The following is a 12,307-nucleotide window of genomic DNA, read 5'->3' as shown; positions in this document are numbered from 1 at the left end:
GGGTCATACAATCTGGATATATAATCTATCCCAATGCATAGTTTTCCTACTAACACTGCATATTCCAGACCATCAGAAAATCATTTCCAGGAAGGCATCTATTTTGGGTTTCATTTGTTTTTGCTTCTGTTTTACTTATACTTTGTTAGACATTCAGGAGACATTTACATGGCAAAGTTCATACAAACAAAATAAACCACAGGGAAAGCAAAAATTAAAAATGATCATCGGTTCTCAAGAACCAGCTTTTTCCCATCTGTAAGCAGTGCTCCAGAAACTACAGTGACTGAGCCACTGCTGGCAGGCACTGGGGTGACATAATTGATCAAGTCACTGCTTGTGACACCTGCCTGTGATGCCAGCATTCCATCTGGGCACAAGTTCAATCCGAGCTGCTCCACTTTCAATCTAGTTCCCTGCTAATGAGCCTGGGAAAGTAGCAGAGGATGGCCTGTGTCAGATACCCAGAAGAGTCTCCTTGCTCCTGGCTTTGTCCTGACCCAGGCCAAGCCACTGTGGCTATTCTGGAGTGAACCAACACTCTAATGGAAGATTTCTTTCTCTGTGTAACTCTACCTTTCAAATAAATAAATACATCTGTGGAAGGAAGGAAGGAAGGAAGGAAGGAAGGAAGGAAGGAAGGAAGGAAGGAAGGAAGGAAGGAAGGAAGGAAGGAAGGAAGGAAGGAAGGAGAGAACTGACAAAGAGTAGAAACAAGGGGGGGAAATGTATTCAGAAAGAGAACATAATGATTGTTAGATTTGGTTTTAACCACAGCTTCTAACCTCAACATTGTCCATTACTAACAAATGAGAGAGTATTTTGTTTTCAAACACATTGGTATCCACCCATTCAGAGTGGGTCACTATCAAATACATCCAAAAAGATCCTACTGTTCTTACCAATATTCATACGCTCAGCTTGTTCATGAATATATTTGAGTTTTTCAGTATAAATATTTTTGTAACCATTTATAAACGAAAGATAGGATTTGGGAGTAACATGCGCTCTTCGGCGGTATCTGAAAGCAGAACATAAAAACAGTCACCTCTGTCATCCAGGAGTGCTCCTATTAAATGTCAACATGCACTCTTCTTACTGTGAACTCAGTGTGACTACACAGGGTGATCTACCAGCAGGAGGGTGGCAAATGCACAAGGCTTCCCAGAGGTGAGGTTAAAAGACCCCTACATCTCTTCTGGAAGCTTCTGCCCTGCCATAATGGTGATGTGACCCTCATTCCTACTGCGCACTTGTTTCCATCTCTGGAAACCTGAGACAAGAATGTCTACCTCCTCTCTCCACCCCCCAACGCCATTCCAGAATTTGTGAGGATCAAATAAAATAGCATCCTTGAGCACACTTTGTAATCTTGGAGGTTCCCAGCAAGGATTAGGGATAAGTGGTTGAAATTACTTTGAGCTGCAATTTGTTTCCATTCAACTGACACTTGCTACACACTTCTTCAATGCTGCATCCCAGGTGGACAAATTTACAAAAGTGGAAACCAATCTTTCCCCTGAGTTACTGAATCAGCCTTGAAATCAGGCAGCTATCTGTGATTCAAATATTCATCCCACAATGAGCTTTATTATAGTAATTATATTTAATGATAGAAAAATATAGAAGAGATAATTTTATAGAGAAGGAAGTCAAGGAGCTTTTAATATACCACAAAATTAATTTTACCTTTTAATATTTTAAGTTTTTTTGAAGACTTGGGCCTCCATGGAAGTATTATTATAGTGTTATATAAATATTGCATTCAGAATAACCTTCTACAACTTGAGATGATATGGAAAATTTGAAAAATGCTGCAAACTTTTTTTTAAAGATTTATTTATTTTTATTGGAAAGGCAAATATACAGAGAGGAGGAGAGACAGAGAGGAAGGTCCGTCTGATGGTTCACTCCCCAAGTGACCACAACAGTTGGAGCTGAGCCTATCCAAAGCCAGGAGCCAGGAACTCTTCCAGGTCTCCCGTATGGGCGCAGGGTCCCAAGGCTTTGGGCCATCCTTGACTGTATTCACAGGCCAAAAGCAGGGAGCTGGATGGGAATCAGAACCACCAGGATTAGAACCAGTGACCATATGGGATCCCGGTGCATTCAAGGAGAGGACTTTAACCGCTACACTATCACGCTGGGCCCTGCAAACTTTTAAAATAACAAGTTTTTATAGCTGTAAGAAGATAAATATGTATTCTCACAGATAACAGTAGCAAGAGAAGTGTGAGTTTAATGGAGAGAAAATCTTCCTAGTGGTAAGATTTAATGCATACTGAATCACCAAGAGAATCTAGGAAGAAGGGTGGACTAGGTACACACAGCTTTTCTAGAAGATTTTGTACCCCATGAAGTGCACTGAGTAACTCTAGAAGAGGAGCTCGCTGTCTTAAAGACCCACGTTGGCCTCCATTCATTCACAGTATCAATCTGACAACATGACTATGCCAGTCATCAGCTTCCCCCACAAGGAACACAAAATCACCAGTTTTAGGGAGGGATAGTTCCAAAAGTCAGTTAAAATTTTATCTCACAGTTATTTGGCAGAAGAACCTTGATAAGACTGAGTCATGCAAATGCACAACCTAAATTTTCCCTTAACATAAGGCAATAAGGAAGCTTTAAAACAGTACACTTCTTTAATCAAAATAAATAATGCATTGGAGTAAGAGACCAATTTTAAGCAGCTTATAATGAATCAGTTAAGTCACTTTCAAAACAAAATTAAGCAAATGAAATACAGAGATTCATTAAGCATCTGTTACTTGGAGGCCTGGGTGGTAAAGAGATATTTAAGTATGGACATGAGTTAATTTTTAAATCTCTTTAATTTGCCATCTTTTCAATGCATGGTACCTAGAAAATCAAAGCAAGAAAAGTCCAAATGTAGCTAGGACTTCATGCTCAATAGGTAAGAAGAATCTTTCTTGGATGTTATATAGAATTCTGCTTTGGGGGAGCTCTATAGTTGGGTAGTTACCTTTGGAAATAGTTTTCACAACTCTCTGAGACCATGTCATGAAAGAGGCCCATTGTTTCTACAACTTGTCTCTTAATTTCACCAGAACAGACGATGTCATAGTCTGAAAGGAAGTAGGAGGCCACAGCGATCAGAGCCTCCTTGGGCCAGCGACTGAACCAGTCCATAGTACAGCCTGAGATTAAGCCAGGAAATTTCAAAGAACGGGCACGGAATTTCTCACCAACCTGTTCACAAAAAACACAAAAGACATTAGAAACTCAAAGGGGCTTTAAATTAGCCCACAGTGTAACATCATAAACACAAACTTAATATATTTTTGGATTGCAAAAGTATACAAAACAAATGTTCAGATGAAGGGACATTTTCAACATTGGGTTTGATTCTAGGAACCATCTTTTGGGAAAAAACTGAGAAACTATAACTCTTTTAGGGAGAAAGAACAAGGATGGTGAAAGGCACAGAAGGTAGGACAAATGAGAACTGTACAAAAAGGAGACCATAGAATTCAACCAATAACGAGAGCTTTCTCACAATCCACCTAAAAATAGATGGTCTACCTTGAGTAATTCTGAGGCCCATCTCCCCACCTACCCCCACCCCATGCAGAGCAGGACTATGTGATGGAACTTTCTGTGATAATGGAAATGTTCTAGATATGTGCTTTCCAATATGATAGCCAGCAGCTGCACACAGTACGTGTGAGCATTGGAAATGGGACCAATGAGACTGAGGAACCGGATTTTTATTTTTACTTAATTCTGATTATTCATAACTTAAATGATCACCTATGGCTAATAGCTGCTTTACTAAATAGCACAGTAGCTAGATATATCCAAAACTACATCACAGACATTCTGGATAGTATATCTATATTGGCGGTAGAGCTGGCTAGGATTGAACCACCAAATTCTGTATAATTCAAATAATCTTGTTTCTAGTTCATGAAAACTGCAGGTTATGTAATAAGTTTAAATAACATGAAAAATTTAACTTAACACATCAGGAAAGGGATTTTGGCCAATGGAGATTAGTAGTGATAAGACATTAATTTTAATTCAGTGTAACAGACATTTGTTTCTAAACAAATCACCTCATCAGAGATGGTAAACTAAATGTAAGTAAAAATAAAAACTCACTGGAGAAAAGCATAGGACAACATGCAAGTTCTTCCTTGACCTTGAAATGAAGTACTCATACAGATTATCAAAGGTAGGTGGGTGGCGGGGTAGCTCCTTCTTCATCACTGATATTAGACCTTGAGTGATTTCGTCCATCTCATCCCGCGCAAACAAATTGGAGATCTGTAAGAAACACAAGAAATTGCTTTCATTCATGGTCTCATCTCTTCCCTCCTCCCCACCATGTCATTTCCACAGTCAGATAGATCCTTGCTTTTCAAGGGACTACTGAGTGTGTGACATTTTTTTTTTTTTTATTGAGCAGCTTAGTCAAGGGCACATTATATTTCTCTAGACTCACCCAAAAGACTACCTCCTCCACCACTTCAATTGTTTCTTTAAAATGTCTAATGGTACCAGCAGCAGAGTTGCACAGCGGAGGCGTGCTGGGCCCATAAAATGTCTAGTGGTAGACAAGTGTATGGCCTGGTGCTTGGGATGCTTATGCCCTTCACCCATGCACGTGGACTTGGCAACTCATTCCAGCTCTTGACTCTGACTTCCTGCTAACATAGACTCTTGTAAGCAGTGGTGATGACTCCAGTAAATGAAGCCCTGATGAATGTGTGATCCTTGCTACTGGTTTCAGTCCCAGCCCAGGCCCAACCACTGCAGGCATCTGAGGAGTGCACTAGTGGGTGTAAGTCACTCTCTCTCTCTTTTTTCTTTTACTTCTTCTCAAATAAATACAATTTTAAAATAAAAATGTACCTTATGTCATTTGCCTCATAGTCAGCTTTCACTCTGGCTCCAACATATTTAATCAGCTTGTGCACCAGTAACCATCAGTACACACCACCATACAGGCAAGAGTTAACCTAGCAAGGCCTGACCTTGAAAAGAATGTGCTTGCAGGGCTGGCCCTTGACTGCCATCTAAAAGCTTGGCTTTTGGATGTCTCCTCCACTGCTAAACGATAAGATAGGTCTACTCTGTCTAGACTGTTTATACAAACATTGTGATAACCTGGGAAACATTCACTTTCCTTCTGGGAGTCTGTAATTTTGGCAATGTGGCCAGGCACTGAGTGACTACATGGACAGCCCTAAATAAAAATGCTGGACTACTCTACACATAAACATGTGCCTTGTACTAAGTGGAGGGCAGAATATGTGGTACCCTCGAAGGGCGGGTATGGAAAGCCTGCCTGTGAATCTTTTAGACTCTGCTTTTCTTGTTCTTTTTTCTAATTATTTGTTAGGCAAACAGAGTGAGAGAGAAAAAAAGAGGGAGGGAGAATCTTCTACTGACTGGCTCTTTCCCCAACCACAGAGACAGGGGCTTGGCCAGGTGGAAGCCAAAATTCAGAAACTCCGTCTGGATCTCTCACATGGCTGGCAGAAGTCCAGGTATGATGTCATCTTCTGCTGCCTTCCCATGTAAGGAAGCAGAATTGGAAGAGGAGGAGTTGGGTCTCAAACTGGCACTCTGATAACGGGATGCTGGTATCACAAGATGTAGCCTAACCCATTGCCACAATACGAGCCCTCTCTTCTTTACAGATTCAACTATGTACCTTTATTGTATTGTTATAATAGATCTCAGCGATGATTACAGCTAGAGGATTTTAAAATGCATGGGGAAAATGGAGTTAAAATTTTATTATGGGGCCAGGGTAGCAGCACAGCAAGCACATGCTACTGGCTGCAATGTCAGCATCCCAACTCAGAGTGCGAGCTGAGTCCTGGCTAGTTCTACTTCTAATCCAGCTTCCTGCTAATGTGCCTGGGAAAGTAGCAGAAGGTGGCCCAAGTACTTGAACCCCTCCCAATCATGTGGGGACCCAGAGGGAGTCTCAGGCTCCTAGTTTCAGCCTGGCCTAGACCCAGCAGCCACTGTGAACATTTGGGAGTGAACTAGCAGATGGGTAATCTTTCTCTCACTACCACTCTTTTGACCAGATAAATGAGTACATATTTTTCTTAAAAAAAATGTTCATTTTGATGCAAAAGAATTTATCATAACATGTGTTCTGAGAACTTCTTGCAGAACTTGCACATATGTTAGTCCCATGAGTGGTTCTGACACCAGGCCAACCACGAAAAGGATCACAGAATGGCCGATACTAGGTGGTGGCTACAATGAGTGACACAAATGTCCACCTTCAGCTAACAGAACTCTTTCTCCAATTCCATCCTGGAATTGGACTGATAGACATCCACAGGTTGATAGACAGACACACAGAAACTTTGCATCTCCTAAAGCAAATTACAAGATCAACTTGAAGACTGAAGACACAAGCAAGGAGTCATATCAAAAAATGAAGCAAAGGAAACAACAAAGTCTAAAGGTAAACATCACCCATCTCACAGGAATTCTTCTAAACCTCACATGGTAAATCTAACACCAGAAACATATGCTAAATGGTCTCATTTGTGAAGAGTTGTTGCCTTTTTATTATTATTCAAATAACTTGTACATGCTCACAAGGGGAGCTTTTTCTCAGCTTTAAGACCTACCTCTCCTGAAGACAGCAAGTTGTTGAGGTATTCCAGAAAGGCCTCATCCTTTATTTCATTGTCGGTGAAGATAAAGGTGATGCCTTTTCCATCAGCACCAGCAACTGAATACAAAAACTTTAGGTCGTCTGTTAGATTATTTACATTGTAAGACCTAAAGAGAGAAGTAATAGGAAATTTGGAATTGAAAAAGTGTGGCCATATTTTGTTTTCAAACCCAATCATGACCCATGCAAAATACAATCTCATCTATGCCTGACCCAACACGCACTAAGCAATTATGCCTACTAGAAAACAGATACCAGAGCTACAGTTTTCTGTTACCACTCAAGGCAAACATCTTATTTAACTTGAGTAGTGAAAACCAGAACATTTACTGGAAGTGATCCACGAGGAGAAACTGGAATAAGAAAATGAATGGTTAGTGCCTGCCTCAGGTTTTTCCCAGGTGAATAGATAAGGATGTGTAATATCTAAAACTATTCTGAAATTCAGAAGCATTTGGTGTACTGAGAAAGTCACAATAAATTATGAATAAAATTAGTGATAAATTATATATGAAGGCAATTTACATAGTTAAGCAACTCGATGTAGACAATACTACAAAACTGTGTTATGCAATGTGGTACACACGACAGAAGGGGTCTGATCAGATGATGACAGACTATGGAAAGAAGATCCTGGCCTTTGCTTTTCTGTTTGTTGTTTCCTGCCGAATGTCAGTGTAACCAGAGATGATACAGGGTATAAAAATAAAGCCAATTATTTTCCAAAGTATAATGACTAAATCCTCATGGGTATGGCGGTGATAAGAGTGCCACAGTTAATAGGGAGTCTGGTGCAATAGACCACAGGGTCTATTGGAAATACCTTGGGTCTGGAACCAGAATGACTCAAATCCCTGCTTTATGAAAGTTCTTTATCTTGCTCAGCTTTTGTTATCCATAACATGAAGATAATGCCTATTTGAAAAGGTGTTGTGCGCATTAGAAATTACATAGCTTCTTAAAAAGTGACATCATTAAGAGCACTTAAATGAGCATATAATTTATTCTTCACTAGATTCTAAAATATGAGCACTTGCTACCACCTTTGGAGTATATTGTAGTTAAAAAGGCTCATAAACTTCAACAACAACAACAACAAACCAACTTCACCAAAAAGAGAGCAAATGACTCTTTTGGGATGATCCCCAAGAGGAAAATCCATTAAAAAGAGAAAGTAGTTGAATGCTTTCCTGAGATGTAGCTGCTCTGGTAAGAGCTGCACAGCCACACCCTTCCTGCATACGTGATGTGCCCAGTGCCCTCACTGAACTCATCGCTAGGCCCTCAGCCAAGGAAGCCACATAACCATTTTTCCATTTTCAAACCAGGCTCACCCACCCCTAGAAACAGGAAGGGACATGCCGGGCCATGCAGGCCCCCTTGGGGAAAGTACCGGGGTTGGTGAGAAGGCAGGAACAAGAGGAAAGTCTGGGCAACAGTCTTTATTGTAGCTTCGTACAGTGGTTAAGCACATGTAGGCTTGGTTAGTTTGAATAATTTCAGCTGGCTCTCCGAGATAGGAATAGGTGCTCACCTCAGTTGATGAATATCTGACCCAGAGGACCACTGCCTGTTACAATATAAGAGCCAGCTAGAGCAGGAGACGTGCAGCAAAGACTCTGGATTCATTGCTTCCACATGACAGGCACAAAGAGCACATGACAGAACTCCTGGGTGAGCTCTGTGCCATTTTTAAGAACTTAGTAATTCAGGAATATCAATCTTGGTCCAGTCACCAATGTCCCAAATTCCAGAGCAACAAGAGCACAAAAAGTAGGGGTGAGCATTTGACACAGTCGCTTTGGTACATCTGCATCCCTTATGGGGGTGCCTGGGTTCAAGTCTCAGCTCTGCTCCTGGTTTCAGCTTTCTGCTAATGTATGCTCTGGGAGGCAGCATGAGAGGGCTAAAGTAGCTGGGTCCCTGCCCCAATGTGGGAAACCTGAACTGAACTCCCATTTCCTGGCTATGGCCCGTTTCAGCCCCAGCTTTTCCAAAAGGCATCCAGTGATGGGAGATACATTCACACTCGCTCTCTCCCTCCCACTCCCTCTCTCTCCCCTTTTTTCCCTCTTCCACCCCCACTTCAAATAAAACAAATTATAAATATTCAGTTTTAAAGAATTCAGAAAACGCAGTTAGCACACCTGCTGTAATGTAAGCCTCTGTCATTTCTCACTACAATCACCACAATACCACCAGCCTCAGGATGGCAGTTCAGATACGCCCAGGTATCAGGAAGATAATGCCAATGAGAGAAGCAGGCTGGCAAGGTCTCCGGTAAATCACAGGGCTGCAAGTGTTGTCTGAGGAGGCTGCTGCTCAAGTCCAGCCTCTTGCACTTTCTATGGTGCAAGCAGTCCCTTTTGTCTGTGGATGGCTACACAAATCTGTGTAGATTTCTTTTTATCTAATACCTAACATATACAATGCTTATAGAAGACACTGAAATCTTTTTAAGCAGACATTTAACTCCAGAAAATTTCATTTCTTCCTACCTGGTTAATGTTATCTGGAATATTTGATATCCAGCTATAAAAGAGGCCAATCTTGAAAGACTTTGCTTTCCTGAACCACCAACGCCCACCAGCAACGCATTTCCACATGAAGTCCGAATTATCCGTGAGATCTAGTTAGAAATAAGATATTGCTTATTTGAATATAGTATACAGACGTTCCATTTTGTGTACTTTTTGGTCCAATTTTGACCGGGGTTTTCAAGACAACATTATATTTTGTTCCTGGTAATGGCACATATCAGATTTTTAAAAATGGATTTATTCAGCTCATGTGCTTTTCATGCCTGCATATATTTGCTTCCTGAGAAACAGAACCAATCAGTTTGATTCTCCTCCACTTCAATACCATTCTCTCAGAAAGCTTTATTATTTTTAGATTCAGTAGATGGTAAAGCTGTTCTTACCGACCTGCAGAAGATGCAGGAGAAGCTTAGAATTACTTGCTGGTTCTTCATCCTAACACACTGCGTCATATAGACACCCTTCTCTACAATTCACACCATCTCCAGCATTACTCTACCAACAACAGCAAAGTTAGGCACTCGAATTCTACTTACATGGAGGTGGTGGGACATTTGTGAAGAGTTTTAGGGGTGCTATCAGCCTCCTGTGCTTTCCTGTGATTAATTGTCTCAGTGAGGATAAGACTGAAACAGTGGCCCAAACCTCACGCCATTTGAAGGCACTGCTGGAAAGCTGTCTCTTACCTTAATACCATCAATTAGGAAAAAAGATTCACTAAGTTCATTTTCTTTTGTAAAAAAGATTTATTCATTTTTATTGGAAAGGCAAATATACAGAGAGGAAAAGAGACAGAGAGGAAAATCTTCTATCTGATGATTCACTTCCCAAGTGACTGCAACAGTTGGAGCTGAGCCTATCCAAAGCCGGGAGTCAGGAACTTCTTCTGGGTCTCCCACGCGGGTGCAGGATCCCAAGGCTTTGGGCTGGCCTTGACTGTATTCACAGGCCACAAGCAGGAAACTGGATGGGAATCAGGACCACCTGGATTAGAACCAGTGCCCATATGGGATCCCAGTGCGTTCAAGGAGAGGACTTTAACCACTACACTATCGCACCGGGCCCTCTAAATTCATTTTCACCATTAAAAATAATTTTTCACAATTGCAAGCTTTGTCATTAGCAGACCATTAATGACACCATTGGTTATATTAATTCCATCATATTTTAAATATTTATTAGTGACTGATATGGTGTTCCACCTATGTTGTCAGCCGCATCTGTATGTACTGGCCACATGCCGTACCCAAAATGGCGCCGGCCGGAGAGGCTACATCTTGGTACCTGGTGGAGAGTCACGTAGCTTTCGCGGTACTGCGCAGGTGCCTAGCGCAGTGATCTGCGGCGTGGCCGGCACATGAACACTGGGGACTGACGAATCCAGTCGCCCAGGACTATGACGCCGACCTATCATCGGCGGAGGCGGGGCCAGTCAGCACATAAGAGCAGACAGCCTGCCGGGGTCAGGGCCCCTTTCCTCCTCATCTTGGTGTGCACAATAAATTTTACCGCAGAAGGCTTCACTCGCGTCTGCCTCTTATTGCGGGGCGATAAGACACGTGGGCGCGACACACCTAGAGCAGGGCCTCAGGCTTACAAGTTCTAGGTATGATAGATAGTTGGCAATTACAAGGATACTTCAAAAACTTTTGTGATAAAAGGAATTAAAAGATGAGTTTAGGAATGAGTATCTGGCTCAACAATCCAAACACACATGCCCTACCTTGGATCACTTTTTAATTATATTTTTATTGGAAAGGCAGATTTACAGAGAGAAGGAGAGACAGAGAAAGACCTTCCATCTGCCGATTCACTCCCCAAACAGCCACAAGGGCCAGAGCTGAGCTGATCCAAAGCTAGGAGCCAGAGCTTCCTCCAGGTCTCTCATGCACTGCAGGATTCCAAGGCCTTGGGTCGTCCTCCACTACTTTCCCAGGCCACAAGCAGGAAGTTAGATGGGAAGTGGAGCAGCTGGGACATGAACCAGCACCCTTATGGGATTCAAGCACTTGCAGGCAGAGGATTCATCAACTGATCCATCGTGCTGCTTTCCTCCTTCCTCCTGTGTTGTCTCCCTGCCCCCGCATCCCCTGCCACCACCATTCCAGCCTTGGATTTCTTGAGCTTGGTCCCCAGCTGACTCTACTTCCATGCTCAGAGCAACTTCCACTGGGAGGCAACAGTGGTAGCTCAGGTTGGATTCCTGCCATACATGTGCCCCTGGCTCCTGGCTCCTGGCTCCAGTTTCAGCTCTGTCACAACTGTCGCAGGCATTTTGGGGAATTAACTCTCAGAAGTTCTGTCTCACCCTACATTCCCAATCAGCAATCTCTGTACTTGTGTGTGTGTCTGTGTAGGTGTGTATGTGGAACTGTTTAAAAAGGAGATGTGTAGTTTGATGTAAGAAAGTTTTGAAATACTCTGTGATAACCACTTTCCATGACCTTTTTGAAGATCTTAGTACTTGTTCAATGAATGAATGTTTAGTTCTGAACTTCAGGAACTTCAGCAGTCTTGTGGGGAAAAAAAAAATCATACAACAAATAGAGGTAACTGACTCCACTTTATCAAGCCTTCCTCTTCCAGGTCATCACGTACTGAAGAAATTCCTTTTCAATCGATCAACCAATTATTTAAGTACACAGTTTCGTTCTGTGATTCCTTGGCTTGGACCAAAGCATGCATCTCCTTGGCACAAACTCGAATGGCCTCTGTGTTCACCTGCCCTGTGTACTCACCTTACACTCTTCCCATTACTTTGTTTATAACCTATAAGCCAATTGTGAGATTGGTATCTTTTTAAAACACCGTCTTTTCCTCCTATGGGAACAAGATTCCCATACTTATCACCATATGACTTGAGGGCATAGTTCATCATAGACCTTCGCAATTTATTTTCTAGGGAAGAAAAACTCTGACTGAGTGGGCCTAAGACTCTGAACACAAACACCCTCAATGTGTGCCTGACAAACACACATTGTGTCTATATGAATTTAAACTATCATGAGGGGTCTCTTTGTAGGCCTTTGTTTTCTCACAGAAATGACCCAACTTGTGTATACTTCTTAATACATGCTTATTCTGAGAAAGTTCA

General features: G+C 42.0%; 1 protein-coding gene across 2 annotated transcripts in view; it reads right to left on the bottom strand.

Annotated features, from left to right (window-relative positions):
- DNAH8 (dynein axonemal heavy chain 8) overlaps nt 1-12,307 on the bottom strand; it is a 288,139-nt gene that overhangs the window by 110,507 nt on the left and 165,325 nt on the right. For both annotated transcript variants that reach the window (XM_040982961.1, XM_040982963.1), the window contains exons 58-62: nt 9,172-9,302; nt 6,627-6,780; nt 4,126-4,290; nt 2,987-3,213; nt 903-1,021 (exon numbers count right to left, since the gene is read on the bottom strand). In XM_040982961.1, the coding sequence (XP_040838895.1) occupies nt 903-1,021; nt 2,987-3,213; nt 4,126-4,290; nt 6,627-6,780; nt 9,172-9,302 (796 nt within the window). The remainder of the gene's footprint in view (nt 1-902; nt 1,022-2,986; nt 3,214-4,125; nt 4,291-6,626; nt 6,781-9,171; nt 9,303-12,307) is intronic.

This window comes from Ochotona curzoniae, unplaced genomic scaffold (assembly GCF_017591425.1).
Source record: "Ochotona curzoniae isolate NIBS_2020 unplaced genomic scaffold, NIBS_Ocur_1.0 contig_3819, whole genome shotgun sequence".
Taxonomy (NCBI): Eukaryota; Metazoa; Chordata; class Mammalia; order Lagomorpha; family Ochotonidae; genus Ochotona; species Ochotona curzoniae.
The sequence above is the reverse complement of the archived record's forward strand: the minus strand, read 5'-3'. Positions and strand labels throughout refer to the sequence as shown.